This window comes from Delphinapterus leucas, chromosome 10 (genome assembly GCF_059928025.1).
Source record: "Delphinapterus leucas isolate spDelLeu-1000000601 "Yukka" chromosome 10, BTC_Dleu_Yukka2, whole genome shotgun sequence".
Taxonomy (NCBI): Eukaryota; Metazoa; Chordata; class Mammalia; order Artiodactyla; family Monodontidae; genus Delphinapterus; species Delphinapterus leucas.
In genome coordinates this window covers 63,305,773-63,332,557 of record NC_143138.1, presented here as the reverse complement: position 1 = coordinate 63,332,557, position 26,785 = coordinate 63,305,773, and the positions used below count along the sequence as shown (strand labels likewise).

General features: G+C 39.3%; 2 protein-coding genes across 5 annotated transcripts in view; one reads left to right on the top strand and one right to left on the bottom strand.

The window, feature by feature from the left end:
* The window catches only part of SLC6A20 (solute carrier family 6 member 20), a 61,996-nt gene extending 53,271 nt beyond the window's left edge, over positions 1-8,725 (top strand). For all 4 annotated transcript variants that reach the window (XM_089918056.1, XM_089918054.1, XM_089918052.1 and 1 more), the window contains one exon: positions 4,332-8,725. In XM_089918056.1, the coding sequence (XP_089774182.1) occupies positions 4,332-4,523 (192 nt within the window). In that variant the 3' untranslated portion in view covers positions 4,524-8,725. The remainder of the gene's footprint in view (positions 1-4,331) is intronic.
* The window catches only part of SACM1L (SAC1 like phosphatidylinositide phosphatase), a 50,919-nt gene continuing 26,690 nt past the window's right edge, over positions 2,557-26,785 (bottom strand). The window contains exons 5-16 of the mRNA XM_089918058.1: positions 25,972-26,121; positions 23,133-23,192; positions 22,194-22,227; positions 17,822-17,923; positions 15,630-15,715; positions 14,762-14,848; positions 14,193-14,261; positions 10,974-11,053; positions 8,406-8,504; positions 5,734-5,872; positions 3,605-3,674; positions 2,557-3,488 (exon numbers count right to left, since the gene is read on the bottom strand). Of these exons, the coding sequence (XP_089774184.1) occupies positions 3,400-3,488; positions 3,605-3,674; positions 5,734-5,872; positions 8,406-8,504; positions 10,974-11,053; positions 14,193-14,261; positions 14,762-14,848; positions 15,630-15,715; positions 17,822-17,923; positions 22,194-22,227; positions 23,133-23,192; positions 25,972-26,121 (1,065 nt within the window). The 3' untranslated portion in view covers positions 2,557-3,399. The remainder of the gene's footprint in view (positions 3,489-3,604; positions 3,675-5,733; positions 5,873-8,405; positions 8,505-10,973; positions 11,054-14,192; positions 14,262-14,761; positions 14,849-15,629; positions 15,716-17,821; positions 17,924-22,193; positions 22,228-23,132; positions 23,193-25,971; positions 26,122-26,785) is intronic.

Here is a 26,785-nt window from a genome sequence, read left to right as displayed (position 1 = left end):
AAACTCTGCAAACAGAGACCGTATATAGTTTACAAAATCTAAAATATTTATTATCTGACTCCTCAGAAAACGTCTGCTAACCCCTGCCCTAGAGTAACAAGAAGACAGCTCCTCCCTGTGTCATGACTACCTACACTGCTGAACACTGAGGGGATTATAGAGATGAACAGGTTCTGAGCCTCCCCTCAAGAAGCTGGCAGAATTACTGTGGGGTGTGGGGGGTGAGGAGTCCTTAATTCAGCAAAGTTTTACTGAGGGCAAAACTGTATCCCAGACACAGGAGGTAAAACAATGAGTAAGACACCATCTCTGCCTTCAAAAAGTTGCTGATTCAGTGAGAAAGACGAATGAGTATGCAAATCACTACCACACAAACAGAAATACACCTTGGGTGCATTCAGGACCCAAAGAGTACAGCGCCTCTGAAGAAGAAATCCCTAGGTGCTTACAAGGTTAAAAGAAGAAACTGCTATAAGAGAGGTACACAAAATGCTGTGGAAATCAGAAAGGGGGAGATGAGGTCTGTGTGGGAGAACAGAGAGACACTTCATGAGAGGAGAGCCTGAGGATGGCAGAAGTCAGCCAGGCAGAGAAATGTCAGCCCAGCGAATTCAGGATAGAGGATGTGACTGGAGGTGCCTAAGGCTGCACCTCGAGGCACAATGCAACGTGTTACAGACTCAAACTCCCAGAGCACTGAACACTGCTTAACATGCATTTAAGATGAAAATGTCTCCATTAACTTAGTAACACAGAAAAACATTGAGAGAGAAAAGAAAACCAATAAAGACCTTGTTAGCTCGGGTTCTTAGGCAATTTCACTATTAAAATTTAAGAAGTAGGGCTTCCCTGGTGGCGCAGTGGTTGAGAGTCCGCCTGCCGATGCAGGGGACACGGGTTCGTGCCCCGGTCCGGGAAGATCCCACATGCCGCAGAGCGGCTGGGCCCGTGAGCCATGGCCGGAGCCTGTGCTCCGCAACGGGAGAGGCCACAACAGTGAGAGGCCCGCGTACCGCAAAAAAAAATAAAATTTAAGAAGTAATGTATTCATCTATAATAACATTTATTTGTCCAACATAGGTGGTTGGTTAAATAAATTATACATCCATTAATGGAATACTGTGCAGCCATTAAAAATAAAGAACGTGGGGAAATATTTATATTGCTCAGTGAAAAAACAGATTACAAAAAAATTTGTATCTCACTTTTGAAAACAAGAATACACACTTATAAAGATTAAAACATCAAAATGTTAAGAGTAATTAGCTTATCTCTGAAAGGCAAGGGGATAAATAACATTATCTTCTTTTTTGCCCAACTGTATTTTCTGTAATTACTATGTATTACTTTGATAGCAAGAAAAAAATATTTTAAAAAGCTTAAGTGGAAAAAAAAAAGTATCAAGCTACTGAGTATACATTTTTCCTTCTGTCACATCTAAGGACTAATCCTCCCACCTGCCCACTTTACTCATTCAATTCAATAGGGAAACATCAAGTACTGAATAGGTGCAAACTTAAAGACGCTGTACAGGAAAGTTCAACATTCTAAGAAATGACTGTAAGAATGTGAAACAAGGGCAGACTTACCAGCCATAAGCAAACAGATAATGCACATGGAAAAGGCGACAACCATGATAATAGGCAACTGGAAAAGAAAACGGAAAGAGAAACCATCACATAAGATGCTAATCAATGGTTGTACAATCAGTTATGCATGCTTTGCTTTAAAGAGAATAAAACCCTTCTGCAATCTAATATACAAAGTATCTTTCTTTCAGCAAAACATCATTATTTAGAGTTTTGATCATAACTGCCCAAATCTTCAAACAGGTTAAAAGATCTGAAAAAGCATGGCTTTGCTCCAAACCAGGGAGTGCTAAGCAGAGGGAAGTCGCCCAGATGAGAACCCAGACACCAGGCCCCTCCACTCCAGGACACCCTGCCCACTGGAATGAGACCCCAGAGAGGCTCTTTAAAAGTCTTGTGAACAGAGGAGTCAACTTCCAGGTCACAAGTTTGCCTCCGGCAATCCCTGAACCTCAGGGGAGTAGTCTCCAAAAATGAGAAGCCCTCACACTCCCCTTGCGTCTGTGTTCTCACTTAAAAAGGATCTGCCAAAGACAGTCAAGTTTGAAAGAAGACAAACATTCCAAAGTTATTTTACTCCTCTCCCTGATCTGCTCCTTGGGGACACTTAAATATTTATGTTCCATTTAGAACAACATACAATGTTTTATATCAAGGGGAGTTGGCACCATCTATAACTTCAGACACAATGCTTTTAACAACTTGAAAAACATAAACGTTTCTTACAGCCAGGAATTTCAAATCCCTTGGAACACTTAAAGGACTATGAGATTCTAATTCATCCACTGAATAGTTCCCAAGAAATAAGTCTATGGAATCCTAGAAGAGAAAAAAAGGAAATTAGTTACTCCCAAATTAGATATGATTATATTACTGAAGAACAGTACAAAGATACAGCCACCTAATGACCAAAAAAATTAGCATCAAATAACAAACTTACTTGTCTAAATCCATCAGAAAAGTTGTTCTTGTAATACCGTATCAGTGAGTTCCAGCCATCCATTATAAGTCCCAACTGAGTTCTCTTCCCAGTTCTGGTTAAATATGAGGTTAAGTTTTGAGTTACAGATTTGCATTAATATGCATTAATGCAATTATGCATTAATATGCAAAAATATAAAATTCTCACACTGTTTTACAGCCAATAAGTATGTGGTATGGAGATAGGTGAATTATAAAGATTTTTTTCAAAAAACATCCCTGAATATATGAAGGAGACACCTCACAAAAGAAACCAATATCGGGTCCAAGAAATGGGTATCATATTTCTAAAATATTACCAAAGTAGGCACAAAGAGGAAAAATGCTAAGTTCCACTTGCAAAGACAAGAAATAAGAAGAGAAACACACAGCCCAGGTTAAGTGGCATGAAACAGCAAAGAGACTAGAAAGCTTATCTTGCTCCCGGGGGATCCATATAGCAGAAAAAGACCCAACCACATGTGTAACAAATTCAAAACATTCTAGCCTCTCAGTACCCAGTGTGGTCCTTGAAAACAGCACCAGCACCACCTGGGTACAGAATCTCAGGCCCTGCCCCAGACCTGCTGAGTGGGACTGGGGTGAGTCAGGTGCACAGTAAGCTTTGAGAAAAGCTAAGGAGCCATGGTTCTCAACGCCCACTGTGCATCAGAATCACCCAGGGATGCTAAGAAGACACAGTGCCTGGGCCCCATCTCCCTGCAGTCCTGACTTGACCGGTCTGAAATGAGGCCCAGGCACTGGTGGTTTGCTGTTGCTATTGTCTAAAAGTTGCCCCGAGTGATCTACTATGCACCAGAACTGTGAACCGCTAGTCTGGAATGTGATTTTAAAGCATGGCTTGCCTGGTAAAGTCAGTCTTCAAGGCACCAGTTCCCGCATACTGTTTGGCACAAGCATTTGCATTGTCAGCCCAGGCTGTGAGAAAAAGTAAAACTCAGCTGATAATGATTGAAGTAACAACCAATGCTCTAAATCCAAAATATTTATTTCAAACTTTGAGTAACCTTGCCTCTGTTAAAGAAATTACCTACCGTTTTTGTAAATCTTCTCAAATTCATCTTGTTCTTCAAGCTTTTGTCCCACATGCAAAACTCCTAGTCTCTGGAATAAGAATCATACCTATGTTTATGTGTAACAGATTTCAGCACATATGACTTAGGAAGAAAAAGCATAGTCCCCAGATCATCTGTCACCTGGCTGTAGGTGGGAGATGCTTTCCCTGTATGTGGGGACCACAGCACTCTCCCGCTCAGGCCAGGCTGCAAAAGCCTCTCTTTGGGCTTCCTTCTGCCCATAGCCCCCACTCTCCCTTGAGCCCCAGCACCGCAGGAACAGTGGCAAGACTGTAAACTCAGAGACAGGGGCAGAAGGGAAAGGACGGGGGAGAGGGAAGGCTGCTGCAGGATTCCAGCCATTACTACCTCCTTTCCTGCCACCCCCAACCTTCCACTGACTTTACCCCTCTACCTCCTCACAATTCACCATCTCCAGACTTCTGACCTCCAAACTTATCCCCTAACCCTGGGACCCTTTGAGAATTGGGATGAATACTACCTACCTACCTCCCCACAAACAGCCCTTTGCATATCATCTCAGAGGACTCCTGGGCATCCTGAAGCTCTCTATGGACTCCCCACTGGAGTTCACTGACCACAGATTAGGAACTCCTGCCTTGGTCTTTGTCTCAGACCCGCTACCCTCTTAGAACCACCATCTTCACTGCTCAGCTCAAATGACATCTCGCTCTCTCTCCCTCAGAATGGGGCCTGCCCATGCTCAATGACCTGCCCTCACTGGAAGGGGAAAGGCACAACTGGAGTCCCCACATTAGCTGGCACTGAGGCTAGAGACGTTCCTGCCCAAAGACTCTCTGAAGGTTGGTTAGGTTTTATAATACTATTTTTAGCATGTAAATTAGTTAAATACAGATTACAAAACCTAGTTAAATAGAGTTCTGTTAATCAGCCTTGGAAACAACCATTCCTAATATTGTTTCTATTGAAAAATATATTCTGAAGTACAATAAATCCAACAGACTGACAAGGACACAGTACCATACAAGCTAGAGAATGCTCAAAGAGGGCAACCACTCCTTTGGTATGTCCTACTTGAGGATCTGGGGAGGTATTTTCCCTCCATAATTCTGCCCTGAGTCCCATAAAATTGTCATAAACAAAGTTGAATGTTTACAAATTATTTAGGCAGGAAACCACTTGGGATACATTTTGTTTGCTCCCTACATCAAATGCCAATGTGATCTGGAAATCTGGGATATACATATTTTTAATTCCAAATATAAAGAGAAGAAAATATTTATACCTATTCTTTCTCAACAACACAGTCTTACTGGTAAAGCAAAGCTGTGTCAGAAACTTTATACCTGGGAGTTAATATCCCTTGCCAAACAATAAAAGAGGTGCAAACGAAAACAACTTTTGAGGTACTATTCTGTACTATTAAAGAAGAAATAAAACCTTTCTAAATAAAAATATTTAATGCTGGCAAGATTCACTTTTCACTGCTGGCTAGTCTTAGGGGTAACTGGTATAACCCTCTTGGAAAGTATATATTCTCTTTAACCCAGGAGTTAACCCAAAGGAAATAATTCAAGCTAATAATAATATACATAGGTATATTCTCTATAGTCTTATTTATGAGCCAAAAATATAGAAACCTAAATGGCTTAGTAAATTATAGCACAACAATGCACCTCTTAAAAACTATGATCATGGGCTTCCCTGGTGGCGCAGTGGTTGACAGTCCGCCTGCCGATGCAGGGGACACGGGATCGTGGCCCGGTCCGGGAGGAACCCACGTGCCGCGGAGCGGCTGGGCCCGTGAGCCGTGGCCGCTGGGCCTGTGCGTCCGGAGCCTGTGCTCCGCGGCAGGAGAGGCCACAGCAGTGAGAGGCCCACGTACCGCAAAAAAAAAAAAAAACTATGATCACATATAATGCTAGAGCAAAAAGGCAAAATTTAAAACTGTACATACACTGACCATGATTATGGACAAAGTGTACATCCATGGATGGCAAGACACAAAACCAAAAAGAATTGGGTTAGGACGGGGGCATGTGAATGTTTCTTGTTATTGGTTTTTAAAGATGAAGTTTCTTTTTTGCTATATTGTTTATCTGATAAAAGAAAACAAGCATTTGTACCTGAAGCTGGGCCTGAAGCGAACGACGAGCTAACAGACTCTGGATCACATTAGTTCTGTCCAGACAATCCATGCAATTGCTGCGGAACACGCCTTCCTGGTTAGTCACCACCTTGCCGTCAGAGTCCACTAGAAAATAACTAAAACATATTTATATAAACACTCTCATACCAAAGTCAGCCAAGCCTACTAAGGACAGACCTCTTATAACACAGGTCCATGTCAGAGACATTATTAAAACTGAATTAAACCTAAATTAAAAGGTCAGATGGGAAATGTACAGTTCAGGTATATTTGATTACCAAAGACCAAAAGGAAGTTTGAACAGAAGAGGCAAGACAGCCCCTATCTCAAAACAACTGTAGCATCAAGGTCACTTCACCCAAGAGATGTGAAAAGGGACAGTTGGGAGTATTGTAAAGATGGCTATGGACATCACCGTGTTTCCCTAAGGCCAGAAGAGATCTTCCTTTGACATAATTATTGCACCTATGCCCCCTACGTCGGGATTTCTTGAAGCACAGTCCCCTGTGCTATCTGTATCAGAATTCCCTGAGATGTTTGTTAAAAATGAGGATGCTTGGCCTTGAAATAAACTGAGTAAGACTCTCTGAAGTAAGGGCTGGATATTGTGCATTAAAAATATTTAAAAATCCCTTCTTAAAATGGGTAATAGGGCTTCCCTGGTGGTGCAGTGGTTAAGAATGCCAATGTAGGGGACACAGGTTCGTGCCTTGGTCCAGGAAGATCCCACATGCCGCGGAGCAACTAAGCCCGGGAGCCACAACTACTGAGCCTGCGCTCTAGAGCCCGCGAGCCACAACTACTGAAGCCCGTGTGCCTACAGCTCGCGCTCCACAACAAGAGAAGCCACCGTGATGAGACCATGCACTGCAACGAAGAGTAGCCCCTGCTCGCTGCAACTGGAAAAGCCCATGTACAGCAATGAAGACTCAACGCAGCCAAAAATAAAATAAATAAATGAATTTTAAAAAGAAGGGTAATATATGCAAATAGTACTAAATTTATAAGGTATAATAGGGTATTACTTGAAAAATCCGTTTTCCTTTCTCCCCTGAACCACCCAGATATCTGCACTGGAGCCAACCATGGTTACCAGTTCCTGTGTTTCTGTCATTTTTAACAATCTGTTCAGATTATTCTATGAACTCAAAAATTTGACAATGTTGACACAGTGTGGCAGTAAAGAGCATGGACTTTGGCAGCAAACAACTGGTTTGCTACCCTTAGCTCCTCAGGCAAGTCACTAGCTGTGTAACTTTAAGTAATTAACCTAATCTCTCAGAGCCTAAATTTTTTTCACCCACGAAATGAAGATAACAGCATCACCATTAGGCCGCTCTTAGGTTTAAATGAGATAACGTAAAATGCATATAAAGTGCTTAGCCAGAGTGTATGGGACAGAGAATACAATGAATACTAGATAATATTAATTTTATTGCAATTACTCCCCAAAATCAAAAAGTGAGGGAGAAACACAATAGATTCACCGAGGGCTAAAAATCATGACCTTAAAATTAAGGGTTTAAGGGACTTCCCTGGCAGTCCAGTGGTTAAGACTCCGTGCTTCTAATACAGGGGGCATGGGTTCGATCCCTGGTCAGGGAACTAAGTTCCCACATGCCGTGAGGTGTGGCAGAGGAAAAAAAAAAAAAGGCTTATAAGAATGTGTTTAGACTAAAACTCTACATGAGGTTCATGCCAAACTGGTGAAGTTCGATTAGAGTATGTATATGTAGAGTGCATATGAGTGTTGGCACCCCATTAGTACTTATAAACTAAATACTACATGTTTTATAAATATTATTTATTTATAATAAACACACAGTGAGACGCCCGCGTACCGCAAAAAAAAAAAAGCTGAGCAAATGTCTACAGAAGTTTTACTATGTTACTGTGTAACTGAAATTACACAGTGCATTAGAACTACACAGGCAGAACAAAATGAGACTGGTTTCCAGATTCCTACTTCTGGCTTTAAAAATAGGTAAAGACTGACATGTGCATAGAGTACAGCGAATATATGAACCCACACAGTAAGTAACACTGTAAACACATATGAGAAGTACCATAAAGATATTCAGACCCTTTGATCCATTATCCTACCCTCAAGAATTTATTTCAGGAAACAGTTTAACAGAAGTAAAAATATATTTATACCCAGAGTGATTCACTGCAGCACAATCTTTCATGGTAGAGAAAAGGAAACAAACCAGATGCCCGATGCAAAGAAAAGCATTTAACTGAAACTGTACTATGACAAAATGGAACACAGAAAAGCCATTAAATGCTATCATTACAAAGACCTGGTAGGCTAATGACAAAATGTGATAAAATGTTTAGTGAAAATAACTGAACATAAAACAGTAGCAAACTAACTTCAATTATATAAAAATTTGTAAATGCGTAGAAGAAAATACATAAAAATATGAAAATACCTGGACCTGGGTCATTTTTAAGAATTTTTAAATATTTAAAAATTACCAAGTCTCATCTTTCAGGGGAAAAAAAAAACTACAAATGAGAGTATAGACAAGTGCTATCAACCTAGTGAACTATATCTGTAAGTCTGTTAGATAATGCATAATATACATGATTAACATATGCACCTACCTCATCCCTCAACCTCTGTAGGGAAATAACATAGCTTACCTTAATTCATCTTGCATTTCTGCTACTTGATCCAATAAAATACTTAGTCGATCCCATCTCATATTTTTACATTCCTTATGGAAGTCAAAGGCAATATATCTACCAAAAGAAAAGATATTCAGAAAGTGACTAAAGATTATTCATTTTCTCTCTGTTAATAATACCTTCATAAGCTGATCCTCCTCTCTACATACACATCGCCTGGGAACAGTAGAGCCTCCTTCACTCTGGGTTTACCACTACACATATACACACGCATGCAGGCATGCACAGACACACCCACCTTCTCATGCTCATATCTACTGAAGGAAAAAAATACACACACACTCTCTTCTATCTTCACATGCTTTTCTAGAGGCCCTGAGATAGGAGTAAAGAAGCCCAGCGAAATGCTACAGAAGTGAGCTCAGGAACAGCAATCAGGCATGTTAATATAAAGTAGCCTTGTCCAACTGAATATCTACTGTATATTTATTCTCTACCCCCATGTGCAAAGAATAGGGTCTTTTTTTGATTTTAAGATCAATTAAGATGTTCAAAATGGTCAAATGCAATTCAGTCCAAGGAGGACTGGACTGTCTGTTGTATATTAGGGGCTGTGAGAAGAACAGAAGCAGGATGGTCCCCATTCTGGTTAGTCACTGTTCATCCTACCAAAATATTCATTATCACTATCCATACATCACACATACATGTGGTAGAGAGAATTTTCTTGTCCATCAATCTGTAATGGGCTGTTTTCAGTTATCTAATATTTAAGAGGTATAAATCTCAAAGTTAGAACATATCTAACAGTGAAGGTGCCCTACTATGAGCTGGAAAATGTTGCCCCTTGAGACGGGGAAAAATCATTAACCAACTCCCGAAAGTCAAGAGAGGAAGAAAGAATGAAGAGAACCTGGGCACCAGGGTACATGAAGATTCTCACACATTCCACTTCTACCCAACTTCCTATTCAGGGATCAAGTCAAGTCATAAAGGAGGAGGACTAGAAGAACATTACACTCTCATCTACAGAGTTAAATTCAGATTAGGTGTCTGCTCTCATGGAGCCTTGGCTCCAATGGCCGAAGGGACATCAATGTAGGGAGGGCTTCCAGCAGGTCAAGCGAGGGGCTTCTATCACCTCAATGGTTATCTCAGGGGAGAATGGGGTACTTAAAAATTAGTATAAAAACAGAAGTTAGCCAACTGTGATGCCAGACTTTGGGAAGACTGGGAGTGGGGGAAGCATTTTCAAAGGCAGCTCCATTAGAAGTGGTGGTGTGATAGTTATTTTTGGAGTGCTCTGACCATAGCTCTAGGCTTGCCTGAAAAATTTAAGTGGCTCACTAGCACATAAATGCACTTGGATTCTTAAGCTTGTATCCTTCTAAAATTACATTTGTTAAAATTACATTTGTATCTTCTAAGAATGTCTTACATCATTATATTTTGGTAACAATAGCTTTAGGGTGTTTATTCCTTAGCAGTATGTAACCTCCAAGTGCCCTGGAACACCAAGGGCATAACTTTAGACTCTGACTTATGCCTCAAGTTCTCAAAGTTAGCTGCTGCTACAAGCACTAGAGGCAACTCTGGAGGTAAGTATACCTGCAGAAACCCTCTGAAGCACAGACAGGGGCTTAACCAGGGGTGTACAAAGGAGGCAGCAGATAAACTTTTTCCAGAATAGACATGTTGGACTCTAAACCCAGTGATGCTGATTTTTCAGGTCTTAGGTATATTCTGAGTAATTCCTCTGAGGATTTTGAGGCACATCCTGGATAGGAATCACTTCTCTGACTCATCCAAGTGTGCCTGGGCAGGTTCCACTATGAGACGGCAGAAATGGGCATGGAGTAAGGGTCTGATAAATTTGCTAGAGTTTTTGAGTTGGACAATAGGCTTAAATTCTTCCTCAAAGGTTCATTATATCATTCTATTTTTGTGTATGTTTAAAAATTTCCAGAGGTTAAAAAAATTCTCCCCAAATAACCGAGTACCATTTCTTTTAAAGTCTTCCCCCAATGCCTGTGACCACTTCCTACCACAGTATACCCCCACCTCCTACCCCGGTTTCCTAATGCAGAAGCTCCAAATGGGCTGACTCATTACCCTGCACATTTCCACAGGGCAACTGTTTATGTTTTAGGATCCCCCCTCTTTTGACAAGGCTACACAGAATTTTTAACTATTGCCTGCTGCCTTACAGGAGGGGCAAGTTGCTGCTCCAGACAAGGCCGCCATGCAACAGTAAATTGCTCCAGCTCGTGTGGTGGTCAGGACCAGGCAGACCACACCAAACGAGCATGAGTAACTGAAATTCAAGACCCAATGTGCAGAGCGACACAAAGCCTCAAGGAGAGGATTTTAATCAAGGGCTAAACTTTTACAAAATTCAAATTAAAATTCAACTGTTAAGAAGTTATTCTGCAACATGAATTATGCCAGAGAAAATTTCAAGCTAACAAAATCATGCTTTTAAAACAACAAACTGAAATACATCTAGAGAGATCTATGTACTTACGTATATATGCATTGCACATCTACTGTGAAAATACCTACAACAAATTTCTAGTGAGGTACCTGATCATTCCATTTGCCAAGGAAGACACCATTGTTGCAAACGCCTGTTCAAGTGGCTTCTCTGAGCCCTTCTGATTAACCTGTAAAAAATTAAAAACACCACAGCCTGCTTTTTAAAAAAATATTTGTTTGTTTATTTATTTATTTAAGGCTGTGTTGGGTCTTCACTGCTGCACGCGGGCTTTCTCTAGCTGCAGCGAGCAGGGGCTACTCTTCATTACAATGCGCGGGCTTCTCGTTGAGGTGGCTTCTCTTGTTGTGGAGCACGGGCTCTAGGCACCTGGGCTTCAGTAGCTGTGGCACGTGGGCTCAGTAGTTGTGGCTCGCGGGCTCTAGAGCACAGGCTCAGTAGTTGTGGCACACGGGCTTAGTTGCTCCGCGGCATATGGGATCTTCCCGGACCAGGGCTCAAACCCGTGTCCCCTGCGTTGGCAGGCAGATTCTTAACCACTGTGCCACCAGGGAAGTCCCACCATAGCTTTCTTTTAAGTTTAATTAGAAGGACAGAGTGACATCAGCAAAATGGCAGACTAGGAAGCTTTAAGCTCTTATACCCTCACAAAAACATCAGAAAAAAGAGAAGCTGTCTAAGCCAACTTCGTAGGAGCTCTAGAAAACAGTCAAAGGTTTATAGCAACCAGACAAATGTCCAATCAAGATAAAGCCATCCTCAAAATAGTAGGACAATTCTGTAGCATTTTTCTTGCCCTTATCTCATCCTTTCCCCAGTGCAATGACGATCTTAGCTTAAGCAGCAGCAACACAGTTCTCAGCCCCCCTCCACAAATCGGAGCAGACCAGACCTTATTTGCACACTGCTCATATAAGCTACAAGAGGACTATAAGCCAAGACGCCTAGGGCAAGATATTTCAGGTGGAGACATAAAATAGACCATCTAAAGCCTGCAGAAGCAGCTGGGGTGACACTCTTTGAGAAATTAGGATACTCAAAAGCAGCCACGTATACGGAGAGTTTTAGACAGCCATATGCATACCCAAGCAAGATGCATGCTCAGAAAAGTCCTGAAAAGACCTTAAGCCTTCACCTCAGGCTAATCCCTACGTTCAAAGCAAGCCTAACTAAATAAGTGAAGGACTGCTCCAACACAGAAGCAGTCTGCAGAGATTAGGAGATGGGGTTGTTCTCTCTTTTTCGTTTTTTCCTTTGTCTATTTCAGTTCCTTGTATTCAAGGAAATTTCTGTCAAAACATTAGCTGAAAACAAGCTAAAAGAACGGAGACTTCAGTGAGCATACAAAACAAGGAACAGTCTTTGCAAAAATAGTTTGGAAAAGTCTCAAAACAAATAGATTACTACAGCATTCAATAATCAAAACAAAAACAAAATAAAACAGCAAACCCCTGAGAAAGAAGACTCTAACTTCCAGAGTTACTACATTATAAACATCCAATACCCAGTTTTCAAGAACAACAACAAAATCATAAGGCATACCAAAAAACACAAGAGAACAAGGCTTAGCTTATTCAATGGAAAAGGATAAATTGATAGAAACCATCCCTGCAGAAGCCTTATTTATAAAAAGCTTTCAGGGAATTCCCTGGTGGTCCAGTGGTTAGGACCTGGCGCAGCCTGGGTTCCATCCCTTGTTGGGGAACTAAGATCCTGAAAGCCGTATGGCGTGGCTAAATTAAAAAATAATAATAAATAGGACTTCCCTGGTGACGCAGTGGTTAAGAATCCGCCTGCCAATGCAGGGGACACGGGTTCGAGCCCTGGTCCAGGAAGATCCCACATGCCTTGGAGCAACTAAGCCCGTGCGCCACAACTACTGAGCCTGTGCTCTAGAGCCCTCGAGTCACAACTACTGAGCCTGCGTGCCTAGAGCCCACGCTCTACAAGAAAAGCCACTACAGTGAGAAGCCCATGCACCACAATGAAGAGCAGCTCCCGCTCGCTGCAACTAAAGAAAGCCGGCACCCAGCAACAAAGTCCCAATGCAGCCAAAAATAAATATTTTAAAATTTTTTAAATAAATAAATAACAAAAAGCTTTCACAATAACTGTCTTAAATATGCTGAGAGCTAAAAGAAAGCATGGACGAAGAACTAAAGGAAATCAGGAAAACCATATATGAAAAAAATGAGAACATCAACAAAGAAACAAAGTATTCAAAGGAACCACACAGTAAGTCTGGAGCTGAGAAGTACAAAATGGAAATTAAAAATTCACTAGAGGAGTTCAACAGCACATTTGAGCAGGAAGAAAGAAGAATCAGCAAACTTGTATAAGACAAAAGAAATAATCAAGTTGAAGCAGCAGAAAGAAAAAAGAATCGGAAAATTGAATGGAGCCTGGGGAACTTCTAGGATACCATCAAACAGACAACATATTCATTATGGGAGTCCCAGAAAGAGAAGAGAGAGAGAAAGGGGGAGAGAGATTATTTAAAGAGAAAATGTCAAAAAACCTTCCCAAATTTGATGAACGATATAGATCTTCAAATCCAAGAAGTGCCCAATCCCCAGATATGACGAACCCAAGGAAACACACCAAACACATTATAATCAAACTACTTAATGACAAAGAGAGGATCTTGAAAGCAGCAAGAGAGAAAGGACTCATCACATACAAGGGATTCTGAATAGAATTATATGCCAATTTCTCTTCAGAAACCTTGGAGGCTAGAAGGCAATGGGATGATATATTTAAAGTACTGAAAGAAAAGAACTGTCAACCAATAATTCTATATCTGGCAAAACTGTCCTTCAAAAATGAGACAGAAATTAAGACATTCTTGGATAAACAAAAGTTATGGGAGTTCATTATCCCTAGACCTGCCCTACCAGAAATGCTATAGAGAGTTCTTCAAGTTAAAATGAAAGGACACTACAAAGTAACTTGGAGCCACATAAACAAAAACATTCTGCTAAGGGAAATAAGATGCAAAGGAACAAATATTACACGATACAATTTATATGGGATACCCAGAATAGACAAATTTATAGAGACAGAAAGTAGAATAGAGTTACCAGGGGCTGAGGTAAGAGAGATAATAGGAAGTTACTGTTTAATGGATACTGAGTTTCTGTCTGGTATGACGAAAAGTTCTGGAAATGGTCAGTGGTGACAGTTGCACAACACTGTAAAATATTTAATGCCACTGAGTTGCACACTTAAAAATGTTAAAATGATAAATTTTGTTTTAAAAAAAAAAAAGGAGCTAAGGTTTTATTCCCCCCAAAATGTAAGAAACATACCAGATTGATTATGACTTGTTTTCCATAAATAATTATTTGTGAATCAAAATGCCTTTGGAAACCATCCATCTAGAGAGGGGGAAAAAAAGTTATATACTTTACCAGATTACATTATAAGAATACTTATGTTTAAAAGTGTCTCCTTAAATGTCCTATCTCTATATTCAAGAGAATGACATTAAGATGGACTATGTCTTCTAGATATTCTAAATACCATGTAGTGAGTAGTAATTATAAGCCATTCTACTCTGAGCTACAATATTACTATTTTATTTCTGAGCATGTCAAACAGAATACACTAAATATTCTAAACAGTGTAAGACTGCAAATCTTACTGAGATCTCTAAAATCTAAATTTACCATGTCATTCAGTTTGTTTTTCCACATTTCTAACATGCCACATACACAGCCCTTTGGTTTATAAGCTCGCTAAGTGCCAGAACCAAGGAGAAAGGCCTCAAAGATGTTGAAGTCTGACTTATAAGAAATACATACATGCTCTATACGCAAACTATAATGCCACTAAGCTTCTATTTATAGCCAATGAAAAAAGCATGGAAGATACACACATGATTTGCTACTTTGTTGATCAGTGGCAGTGGTTTGTACTTGAGATTTGGTCTTTGAGACCAGTAAAGTGGTATTGATCCTCGAGTCTAAAAGAAAAGAAAAGATATGTAAAAAGAAACATACGCACAAACTTGTTTTTCTCACCTTATTGTCAGCGGTATATACAATATCAATGACTGCAAAAGAAAAAATAAAAATGCAATCTACTAACTATGAAAGAAATCCATGCATACCGGCTCCTAAAACTCGTATTTTGGGGCATGCATTTGGAAAGGACTTTTTCCGATTTTATATACATGCACTTGTGTAGTAGACAGTTGTGTTTCTCCTAAATTCTAAAATAAATCAATTTTTATCTACAAGTAAAAATTACCAAGTTACATCTGGTATATAATTTGGCATTATAATAAAACTAGAAATTGCTTTATTCATTCTCAAAAGAATATGTTTATGAACTTAAAAATATTTTTAGCCATTAATACTCTGGAGCAGTAAGTGATCCACAACCCAGATATTATGTCACAATGAATGCAAGGCAGGTAAAGTCAGTCATAAGCCAGCTGCTTGTCCTGTCGTCACTGCCCTGAAGAAGTCTAAGGGATTAAGCAGACCAGTGGCTCCATTTCCATAACTCTTGCACCTCCTACCCTACCCTACCCTCTCCTTTAGGGATTTAATTCAAGGGCAGAAAATGTCAGCAACTGAGTGCCAGGTTAATGGAATGTCCTTGTTTGGGGTGAACTCTTTCCATATTGTAGACAATGATATTACTTTAAAAAGGAGAGAAATTTCAACAATATGTCAGGAAATTACAATCCAAGTAGAAGAGACCAACTGGCTGACTGCCTAACAGACACGTTAACTTGCCTGTACAAATGAAGCTCTGCTCCCATTGTAGTGCACAATTTGTTCTGTTTCTACAAAGTTAGCTGCATGGCCTTCAGAATCAATTCCTGAATTGGAAAAAATTAACTATATTTATTACATAAGAAAAACATCAGAAACTCACTAATTCACTCTAACTTGAAAAGAATTAAGTCAGTTCAAATTAGTGGAAAAGTGCTTATAAAGCTAAATTTCAAACAAATGCATAGTCCACCATCAGAAAGCTCACAAAGCTCACTCACTCAAACAGGCTTAAAGGGAGTATTAACGACCTAGTAACAAACAAGTAATGCTGGCTGCTATTTAATATATCAATTGTTTATATATACACAATCCCTCTAAAACACTGTTTCTCAAATTTTGGACATATTTTAAAGAAAAAACAAGTTCTCAAAAACCTCTGACAGTATACCCATAGATCCCAATTTTGGAAGTTAAAACCATTAAACACAATATTAAATGCAAATGTGGGCCATTACATTAACAGTATTTTGTTATAATGATGCAAATGGTCCAGCAGATGCGTATAATTTTAATTACCAAAATGAAAGCACAAAAACTGTATATGATCCTACAATTTCTACAACTCCATGAATATACCCAAAAAAACTAATTTGAAAAGCACTGCTCTTAAATATTTAGCCTTGATTTGGTTAGTTCTTTCAAATGTTTGAAGCATTACCTTACTATCTTGTTTACATAAGAAAAGCTTGCTAAGCAAAGGCAACTTTCAAGCGAGTCCCTGACTCAAATTATTAGGACAAAAAAAAAAAAAAAAAACCCCAACAGATTTTTAATGATCTCAAATATTTCTCAACATTCTTTCTATCTGACGTACTTCTAAAACATATAACATTTTGAGGTGTAACATATAACATCAGTGTTTCTGTTAACATATTAACAGAAGGGAAAAAAATTATAGTCAAATCAGCAATAAAATGCCTTCTCAGTACGTTCTAAAATTACTTGTCAGAAGCATGGGCTATACTTGGTTCTGTCCAGAATTCCCACTAAGGAATAATATTTTATTATTTTAAATAAATAAAATATTTTAGTTAGTAGTTATTTTAAAAAGTGAGATTGAGAATAAGAGTGAGATTGTGTGTGTGAGAGCGAGTGAGCGTACGAGACATCTTTATGAAGCGATTTCCAATATATATTAAGTTAAAAAAACCCAAGGTGCAAGAGAATGTACACAGTATACAACCACTGTCTGCAAAAGAAGGAGAACATACTTGGAATAGCATAAAAATTATCTGAAGGATAAGTAAACTAACAACAGATCAGCTGGTCGGGAGGTAAGATGCAGCAGACGAAGTCAGAAATGAGAAATATTTTTTAACTGCATATCTTTTTATACCTTTGATGCCTGATCTATGTGACTGCATTACCAATTCAAAACTTTTAATTAAAAAATATGACTCCATCCAAGAAAATCCAGATACAAGGGCATTGCTAACTCTAATCCTGGTTGTGTGATCTTGGCCAGGTCACTCACTAAACGTCTTTCTTCCTCTGCTATATCACCTATACTAAAGGAGATTAACCAAATGACTTTTACAACTTCCTGGCCCAAAACTTCTATGATTTACCTAAGGGTCCATAGGATTCTATTCTGATATACTCTGGCTTAAAAAAAAAACAGAGTTCGGGAAACTCATTTTCATAATGACAGTAACTTCTAATACAGATTTTAAAAGCTTCGTTTAAGCGAATTAGCGTGTTGCTAGCACAAAGCCTAAAGAATAAATGCTCAAATGTAAATCTTCGAAGTTGAAGGCATAAGGTCAAATGTCTAGCTTCATACATGCAAAGAAACCAAGAGCAATATAAGAAAATACTTTCTGATATAAGTTTAGGTTACTGAAAACTATAGTGAGTTCAGCTATGCTCTCAGACATCCAGCAAATAACATGATCAATTCCTCTTAAAGCAGTAAGAAGCAGCCTACAGTGTCTCATTAACATCTGCAATGTAACTACAGTAGCTGGAGTAAAGTACAGAAGACCTACCTAATTATCATAATGAAGCAGGAGATAAATATTTAGCAAGGCTATCAAATGATAATGAAACAAATAAAATGCAAAAGGTTACATTCATGTTACCATGAGCCAAACATTAATTAGAGATAGATATAACCCAGTACCAAATCGTGCTGACAAAATTAATCTCACCTCTTACATAATAGCGGACACCAGCTCTGAAACAACTCCTCCTCGAGATGAGAATCCAATCAAAGTATTTTCCATTAATAGAACATGAGTGCATAGTAATAACTTAACTACATTAAGAAAAATATAACATATTGCAAAATCATATGTATTATTTTCAGATGAAATTTGAATCTATCTACCCTAGTAAGAATGACTGCCTTTAGAAAATAAAAAGGAGAATATGCACATTTTTGGTTCCTCATGAATATTCACAAGCCTTTAGTACTGATTGTGAAGTTCTGTCAAGTCAGTAACCCTATACTGACATACAGTCAGTGTGTTTTAAGTGGTTCATTACAGTGTTTCTATTTAAATAATATGATTTCCTTTCCCAGATAGTCTTAACCACTTTCTGCAAGAATTAAATATTAACCACATCACAAAAAAATCTTTGAATGAAAGACTTATACATTTAAAATAGATTAACCTTCCGATAAGAAATGGAAAAAAGGGGGGAAAAAGACTAAGCTACTGAAGTTTATATTATATGCATAATTATAATTACCAATAACAGTTGCTAAGTATATAAAGATTTACAGATCAAACTGTAAATTAAAGATTATTCAGAAACAGAATGTATCTCTCTCTTCCTCATAGGTTTGGGTTTGCCCTATGGTTATTTCCTATACATAACATTTTGCTTAATATAATTTGATTCATCCATTATAAAGCATTAAGAGCATAATAAAATAAATATCTATAAACCTACCTCCAACTTGCAAAAAGTATCAAAGCCCTGAATCTAATATCTGTTCCTTCTTCATCCCATCCAACTGCCTTCTTCCCCAGAAGCCCTGTGGAGACGATTCCCCTGCCTTCTTAGTTTCATTATATGCAACCATGACGTGAAAACACACAGCTTGCTTTTGAGTTTTATAAAAATGGCACAACACTCTTAAAAAACTTCAAGTCCTTGTTTATGCCCCCAGTAAGTATCTAAGAGTCATCCTTGCACTGCATGAAGCAGCAGTATGGTCCTCTTCATTGTTGTGCGCAATCTATAAGAACCATATCACAACAGCCCTAATTCTTCTGCTGATGGAACTCGTGGTGATCAGAGTTTGCTCTAACAGTGGTGCCGTAAACATTTTTGAAAAACTTCCTGTATAAATGTATTGTGTATGTAGAGGGGAAGGCCTGGTAAATCCATAAGGAAATGCCAAATAATTTTCAAAATAGTGGTACCAAATGATACTAGCAATATGAATTTCTTGTGATTCATCCCTCTCTATCACCTGGTATCATCAGACTTAATAATGAGTCATCTTGAGCTCCCAATTCTCAAACCTTTAAAACCACAGTACTAGAGAAGACTCCAAAGCCGTATTTACTCATTCATTCATTTGGAGCAGGGCACAAAAATGAATCAGACATGGAGTCTGCCTCTGAGAGAACTGAGTATAGCATGGAATATGTCTGTTTTATGAATCATTTTCTTCTGATTACAAGATGAATATCCATCCAAAAGCACGTAAGGAACGAAAGAAAAAGAAAAATCATGCAGAATCCCACCACCATGACACAACTTTTAAAATGTTGATGTATTTACTTCTAATCTTTTATCAATTAGTGACTCTCAGGGCCATGCACTCCCACTTGGGATGCCCATTTCACACTTTCTCCTCAACCTCCAGCTACTACTCACAGCTAATGGCACTGCTTCCAATTTCACTGTGAAAATAAAAGCCATCCACATGCTCCCACATCTATCTACCTACTAGCCTCCACGTCCACCATAGCTGCTTCCTTTCTACTAGGGCGGATGAGCTGGATGGTGGATAAACTGTCTATGTCAGGCCTTCAACCTGTGTACTAGACCCCACCCCCTCACACACTCAAGGACATTGCTCCAGCATGTGACTGTGCTCCCACCTTCTCCAAAATCTTTCTTCCCAGCATCTGGTTAACAGCCCCCATTTGGGGAGAAGTGGGGGAAACAGGAACATAACCTCCCTCTCTAATGGTCTTTTTTTTTGCGGTATGCGGGCCTCTCACTGTTGTGGCCCCTCCCGTTGCAGAGCACAGGCTCCGGACGCGCAGGCCCAGCGGCCATGGCTCACGGGCCCAGCGGCTCCACGGCATGTGGGATCTTCCCAGACCGGGGCACGAACCTGTGTCCCCTGCATCGGTAGGCGGACTCTCAATCTAATGGTCATTTTTAAACAACCAGCAGCATATCAGCTGATGAGACTCTCTGCCTGGAAACCTTATTTTCATTTGCTTCTGGGACACTACTCTCACTTGGTTGGTTCTTCTCTTCCTCACTTGCCTTTGTTGGTTCATTTTTCCAACTTCAAATCTTAGAGTAACTCTATATGACTCGTCCTTTCAGTTCACTTACTTTGGTTCCCCCACTTCAGAAGTCCTTTGTCCTGAGGCCTGTAGTCCGTGGCTCTAGCATTTATTCACTATCTAGAACCCCCTTCAGGCTGTCTTCTTTCTCCACACCTTTTTCTTCTCTATATGCATTTCTTCCTTTGATGATCTCATCCCACTTCATGGCTTTAAATGCCATCTATACCCTGAGGACTTTCAAATTTATGTCTCCCAAAAAAAAAAAAAAATTTACGTCTCCAACATGGACTTCTCTCCTAAACTCCAGTTCCATTAATCTATGTCTTCTTGACAATCTCTACTTGGATATTTACAGAAATCTCAAGCTCAACATGTCCAAATAGAAGTCCAGATACTCTGGCCTGCCTTCCACCTCGGCTCTTCCCCACCACAATGCATGGCTTCCTTCCACTTACTCTGGCCAAAAATCTTAAGACTCATACTCAACCCTCCTTCATTCCCCATGTATAATTTGTCAGAAAATCCTTTTAGCTGCACTTTCAAAACATATCTAGAACCTGACCATTTTTCATCACCATCAGCTACCGCCCTGGTCCCAGGCAACATCACCTTCCATCCAGATTACTACAACTGCTCCTAGCTATTCCTTGCATCCTCCCCTGCTCACCTTTGGCATATTCTCTACATCACTGTCCGAGTGACCCTGTCTTACCATGACAATCCTCTACTCAAATCCCAATAGTTTCCCTTAACAGTTGAAGTAAAAGACAAAGCCTCTAAGGCCCTGCATAATGTGGGTCCAGCAGCCTCTCTGAACACAGCTCCTACTCCCTGTCCATTCTCTGCTCCAGTCACACTCCCGCCTTGGGCCCTTTTTTCTTGCTGATCTCTCTCTAAGTACAGGAAACATCTGAGGACAGGTCTAGTCAAAAAGCTACACTAAACAAAAGCCAATGTAAAACTTCAGATTTAAAGCTAAATAGACAAACTTTCTAAAATCACCTAGAAAAAGTGTTCTATAATCTCCTTTGTTATTATTTGCCCATTCACAATCTCATTTTGGAATTAAAAAAACATACACACAATTGGCCCAAACCCTTAAAGCACTACCTAAATAGTACGCTTGTTATTATTTTATCCTTAGGAGAACTTAGAGAGCTCCAGGGTAAAACAAAAACAAAAACCAGAATAAACAAGAGCTTTTATCCTGACATTTTCTGATTTTTATTCCCCCACAACTGTGGAAAATGTTTCCTGCATTATTTTTCTGTTTTTAAGTATAACAAGCATAATAATTTAAGGAAATCATACTAACATAATGAACAAATAAATCACAGACTGTGTGTTAGTTAATAAGCTTCTTTGGGGGTATGTGATAGAAAGACCCCCTCAGTTTCTGCAGGGCAGAGTCCTGACTACAGGCACTCATCAGCACATTGTGCTTACCCTTTAACAGCCAGCTCACTTTGCGTCCCTATTTTTATTATGATGTCTATGTAAAGATTAGCTTTAAAAATGAACTTACAATTAGATAACCATTACTCATTTTGTATTTGTACTACACCTCACCCCAAGCATCATTCTTTGTACACCATGTATTTTCATTTTTCTGTGGCTATTTCAAATGACAAATATAATTTTTAATTGTAATTCTCCTCTCCAACTTGCTGGTTACCCTAGTTCCTAAGTCTAACTTTTTTAATTGCTAAGGAAAATTTTCAGTAGGCTAAAACTATTCTTGTTTATTGATACAAAGTCTAATAAAGCCAAAACACAGTGGACATATTTCTTCTTTTAAAACACCAGCCCCAGAGAGCATTAGTCAGTCTAAAGAGTTTATTCTATTAAAAAAACAATGGTCATTTACAACCAGTATTCTAAGATTTTATGTTAATGGTTTGATATTATCATCAAAAGAGATTTCTACTAATTCTAAAATACTCTCCTCATGTAATATTTGAGACTGTCTTTAAATCTAAATTCTAATAATATTTAAATAAAGGCTGCTAGAAGACTAAAGAGTAATATGTAAGGATACAGCCATATAATACCGGAAGAGCAAACCGATGGACCTGAAATGAAGATGTATGTTATGTTTAGGAATAAATATACTTCAAAAATAATAAAAAGAAGCACTATATAAAATATATTTACAGATGGGGAGGTAATATACAAATAAAACAAAGTAGTAAGCTTATGGGTAACTTTTAATTTTAAAGACATTTCTCTAGTGTAACGTTGTCTTTTTAATTAAAAAAATTTAAGTATGTGCTACAATCATTTGGGCTTGAACATTTGCAGATTTTGGAACACTAATAAAACTACATGAAGTTGCAGGATGTTTATCTCCCTCCTTTTCAGTCTTTGCCCGCAACAAGTTCACTGCTCCAGGGAAAAGATATCTCCACATTAATGGTTTGCAGTTTAAACTACTTTTCCCAAAAAAGCAAAGCAAATGCCAAGAGATAATGCCATTAGGCAAATCTGTTTACCTAGATTCAATACATTATGCTTCCTAGGTGGCCTCCTTGTTTACATCTCATTTGTATAAACCAAGAACAAAGGAAGGTGACACCTATGCAAGTCTATCCTGGGTGACTGAAGGGAGTCAGGTTCCCATAGGAAGACAAATGCAAAGCTCTCCACTGCCTGAGGAATTAGCTCTGGCCCGATTTCTAACATTATTCATCTACCAAGACCCATTCTCTCTCTCTCACTTATAGAAAGCAATGTACTTATATGGAGGTATTTTTTTCTTTATTTAAGGCTTCTATAGAAGATCTGAGTAAAATAATTAGGCTTCTTCAACCTACAATGATGTGGGAGGGTAGATCGGATCAAAGTCCGTAAGTTATAAACAGAGTTAAATTAGAATTCTTTACCAAAATCCTTGGCGATTAGGTAGCCATTTTATAACATGTATTCAATTAAAACTTGAACTGTAACAAATAAGCTGGTTTTATTTAGTATACATTACCTCTGGCTGAGCAGAAAGTTCTCTTAGAAGATGACCATTCCATACAAACCGCTGGTCTGCCTAAGAGAGAAGTTTTAAAATTAATATTCAGTATCTCCTGCCAATTTGAGTTTCTACAGAAAGAAAAGTATAACAATCAATGTCTCCACCTGGTGGCTAGGAGCAGGTCTCTTTGACATGCTGCAAAAAGAACACTTCCGGCATCCCTGTCTCGTTGCCTCAAGCCAGTGTTGCTGGCCCATACAGAAACCTGGCAGTCCTCGCAGGCTCTTTCTCTTATGAGTCCTAAATCCCCTTCCAGATCCATTTCCTCTTCTCCGTATCTTTTCTCACCACCCCTGGCTAACACCTGACTGCATTCCAACTACTAAAACAGCCTCCCTCGCCTCAAGCCTTAGCCTGGCCCTTCACACCCTTCCTCCACATGCTGCCAGCAGTTGTTGTCTAACATGACACGTCTCCTGTCTGCTGGAAATTCTTCACTGGCTCACAGTCATCTAAAGAACCAAACCTTCACATGGCCTAACCAGTCCTGGAATCTGGCAACCCCTACTTAACTCTCTGCTCTCATCTTTGGCCACTCTGACTTTCAAACTATACAGAAGAAACTCCCTCAACAACTCAGTAGACTAACCAATTCTCTTCATTCTCTTTATGAAACACAGCAACGGACACTCCCCTGTCCCCCGTCCCCAGCAGAAAGTCACGAGGAGTGGCTCTTGCACTCAGGCATAACCAGTTGAACAGTACACTTCCTGAGATTCAGACTGTGTGTTCCCAATCAGTTTGTGCCAGTTTTTCTTATTATTCATAACATAATTTAACTATTTTATAAATCAATGAAATATGACTTAAAAATAAACTGATCTTTCTATAAAGTTGAATGATTTACAACAGAACTTGATAAAAGGCAAGTTGCTAAAAACAAAACTTCTGTTGAATTAGAAGTAAAAATGGCAACTATAAAAGACTGGAGAAACAGTAAAAATATATGGTATTCTGCAAACAGACTGCTCTGTAAGTGTCAAAATCTTTAAAGAGACTCAAACTGGAAAGCATTATGGATATAATTTATACAGGAAAGACAAACAGGAATCAAGGAACCAAAAACAAAGAAAAGCTTATGATCCTACATCAAAAAATTGACCAGTCAATGTAAAATTTTATGTTTTAAGTTGAGATAAAATGTTTATAGTATATATGATTCACTTATCACTTCTGTGATTCCCCAAGTTATGGTAACTTTGACTCTTCTGATTAGCTGACAAAAACTTCCCTCCCATCCCAACAGATGAGATGGCTTCTTCTTCAGTTTAGCCTAATATTGCCACTGCCTCTGACTGGAACCCTCCTTCTCCCACTGCCGCCTGATCAATAAGGCCTATTCATCATTAAGTCTCGGCTCAAAAATCACCTTCCTCTGTACAGTCGTCCCTGACTCCCCCAGACAGAGTGAGTCCCGCCTTCCTTCAGGATCCCACCACACTTGGGTACCTATCTCTGTGACAGCAATTGTCCCTTGTTCTGTGATTGCCTGGACTTCCACTTCCCCAGTAGACTGCAGGCTCCCGAGAGGCAGGGGCATGTCTTTTCATCCTGTGTGGCCGGTGGCTAGTACAGTGCCTGGTACATGGCAGGCATCTGAGAGACATTTCATAGCGAATGGAGACTGTAGCAAAAAAAGCAAGAGTCTCTTTGCAGTTAAAAGCCAAATTTCTTCATTGCTTAGCTTACGTCTAAACTTACACTGAAGCCTACATATAATCTTACAAAATTAGACTATAAAGCCTTTAAGAAGCCAGTCAACTAAAATATCGATTTAGGACTTCCCTGGTGGCGCAGTGGTTAAGAATCCACCTGCCAATGCAGGGGACACAGGTTTGATCCCTGGTCCGGGAAGATGCCACATGTCGCGGAGCAACTAAGCCCGTGCGCCGCGATTACTGAGCCTGTGCTCTAGACCCCACGAACCACAACTACTGAAGCCCGCGCTCCACAACAAGAGAAGCCACCGCAATGAGAAGCCTGTGCACTGCAATGAAGAGTAGCCCCTGCTCGCCGCAACTAGAGAAAGCCCGCACGCAGCAACAAAGACCCAATGCAGCCAAAAAAAAAAAAAAAAAAGATATACGTTGAGCTATATAAAATGATCATTTTTATTGGTCAAATATGGTCAGTTAGTGGCAATTTCGTATGGTCCAAACTAACAGGTAACTGACAACTTTTTTTTTTTTTGACAGCAGCCTTTTAAATGCTGTCTGCCCCCTAAACGTATCTACTTTTGCTAACAAAAAATCAAGGCAGCAATTATCTAGGTTCCTGAACAGCAGAAATTTTATGTTGAAATCACCTGAGGTCCAGTTTTAAAGATACACTTAAGTCAATAAAATAACCAAAAACCCCACCCTAAACAAAAGCATATTTTTCAAGTTCTTAAGTTGTTACTTTTCTACTTGTAAAAACTATAAAAAGCACCACTGCAGAAAGAACATCATCCATTAGAACATTAATTTTACAAGTACAATTATGTTGCTAATGCTAATAACTGTTACAACACAGAACACAGAGAGCTAGGAAATTACCAACATTCATGTTTAAGCTAGATTTCTAAAAATGGACCCCTGTGATTCTCAATCCTGTCTGTGTAACATACACAGATTCTGGGGTCCTGAATTTGGAAATGAGATGTCTATTTGAAACACGATATACTTTCAAAGCCCCATACATGATCCTGATAGACCCAGGACTGAGAAAAATCAATATGTATTTTATGGATGAAATAGAGAAAAGCTCCTTAAAATTAAAAAAAAAAGTAATAATAACTGAAGATTAAGCTTACCCTTTCCAAGAGACTCATTTCCTGGAATTCTGGACTAGTGTTAGACAGCCGCTGCAAAGTATGGGTCAAATCATATGTTGTTGAAAAATAAAATCCATCCACACTCAAGACATGGTTTATCATTGCTAGGAAAGTTTTGTTATCTTGTAACTGTAAACAAAGGAGAGCAAATAATCAGTCTATCTTGTACTTGAAAAGGAATCTATCAACATGACAAAAGAGTGAAAATAAAAACCTGAAAGTTCAGCCCTGTTAAATGCCACTGGCTCAAAGACTGGGCAGGATGCTCACCATTTCCCCAGGACCTGGGACAGTTCCTGATACATGGACAATGCTCCACACCATAGGGTATTATATTAACTGATTAGGGAGACCTCCTTTCCCATTGGTATCCTTCACAATTTTTACTTTAAAGGGCAGAAGAGTTACTTTAACAAAACATCACCACCTTAGGTTATGACCTACTGTGTCCCAGACACTTTACAGAGATTCTCCTTTATCTTCAGAGCAACCCCTTGCTAGTTTAGCATTAATTATCCTCATTTGACAGAAGAAAAACATAAATTCATGAGGGGCCCAGTAACAGAGAGTCAATAACGAGAGAACAATACCATCCTCATTCCTAAGAAACTTTACTGGTTTGGGCTAGTTGGGAAGTAAAATGGAATTCTTTACCAAAAAAAAAAAAAAAAAAAAGCAAAGACTGAAAAGAAAAGTCCAGGAGAGAGAGAAGTGGCCAAGATGGTAGCGTACGAAGACCCTGAGCTCACCTCCTCTCACAGGTGCACCAAAACTACAACTATTCACAGAACAA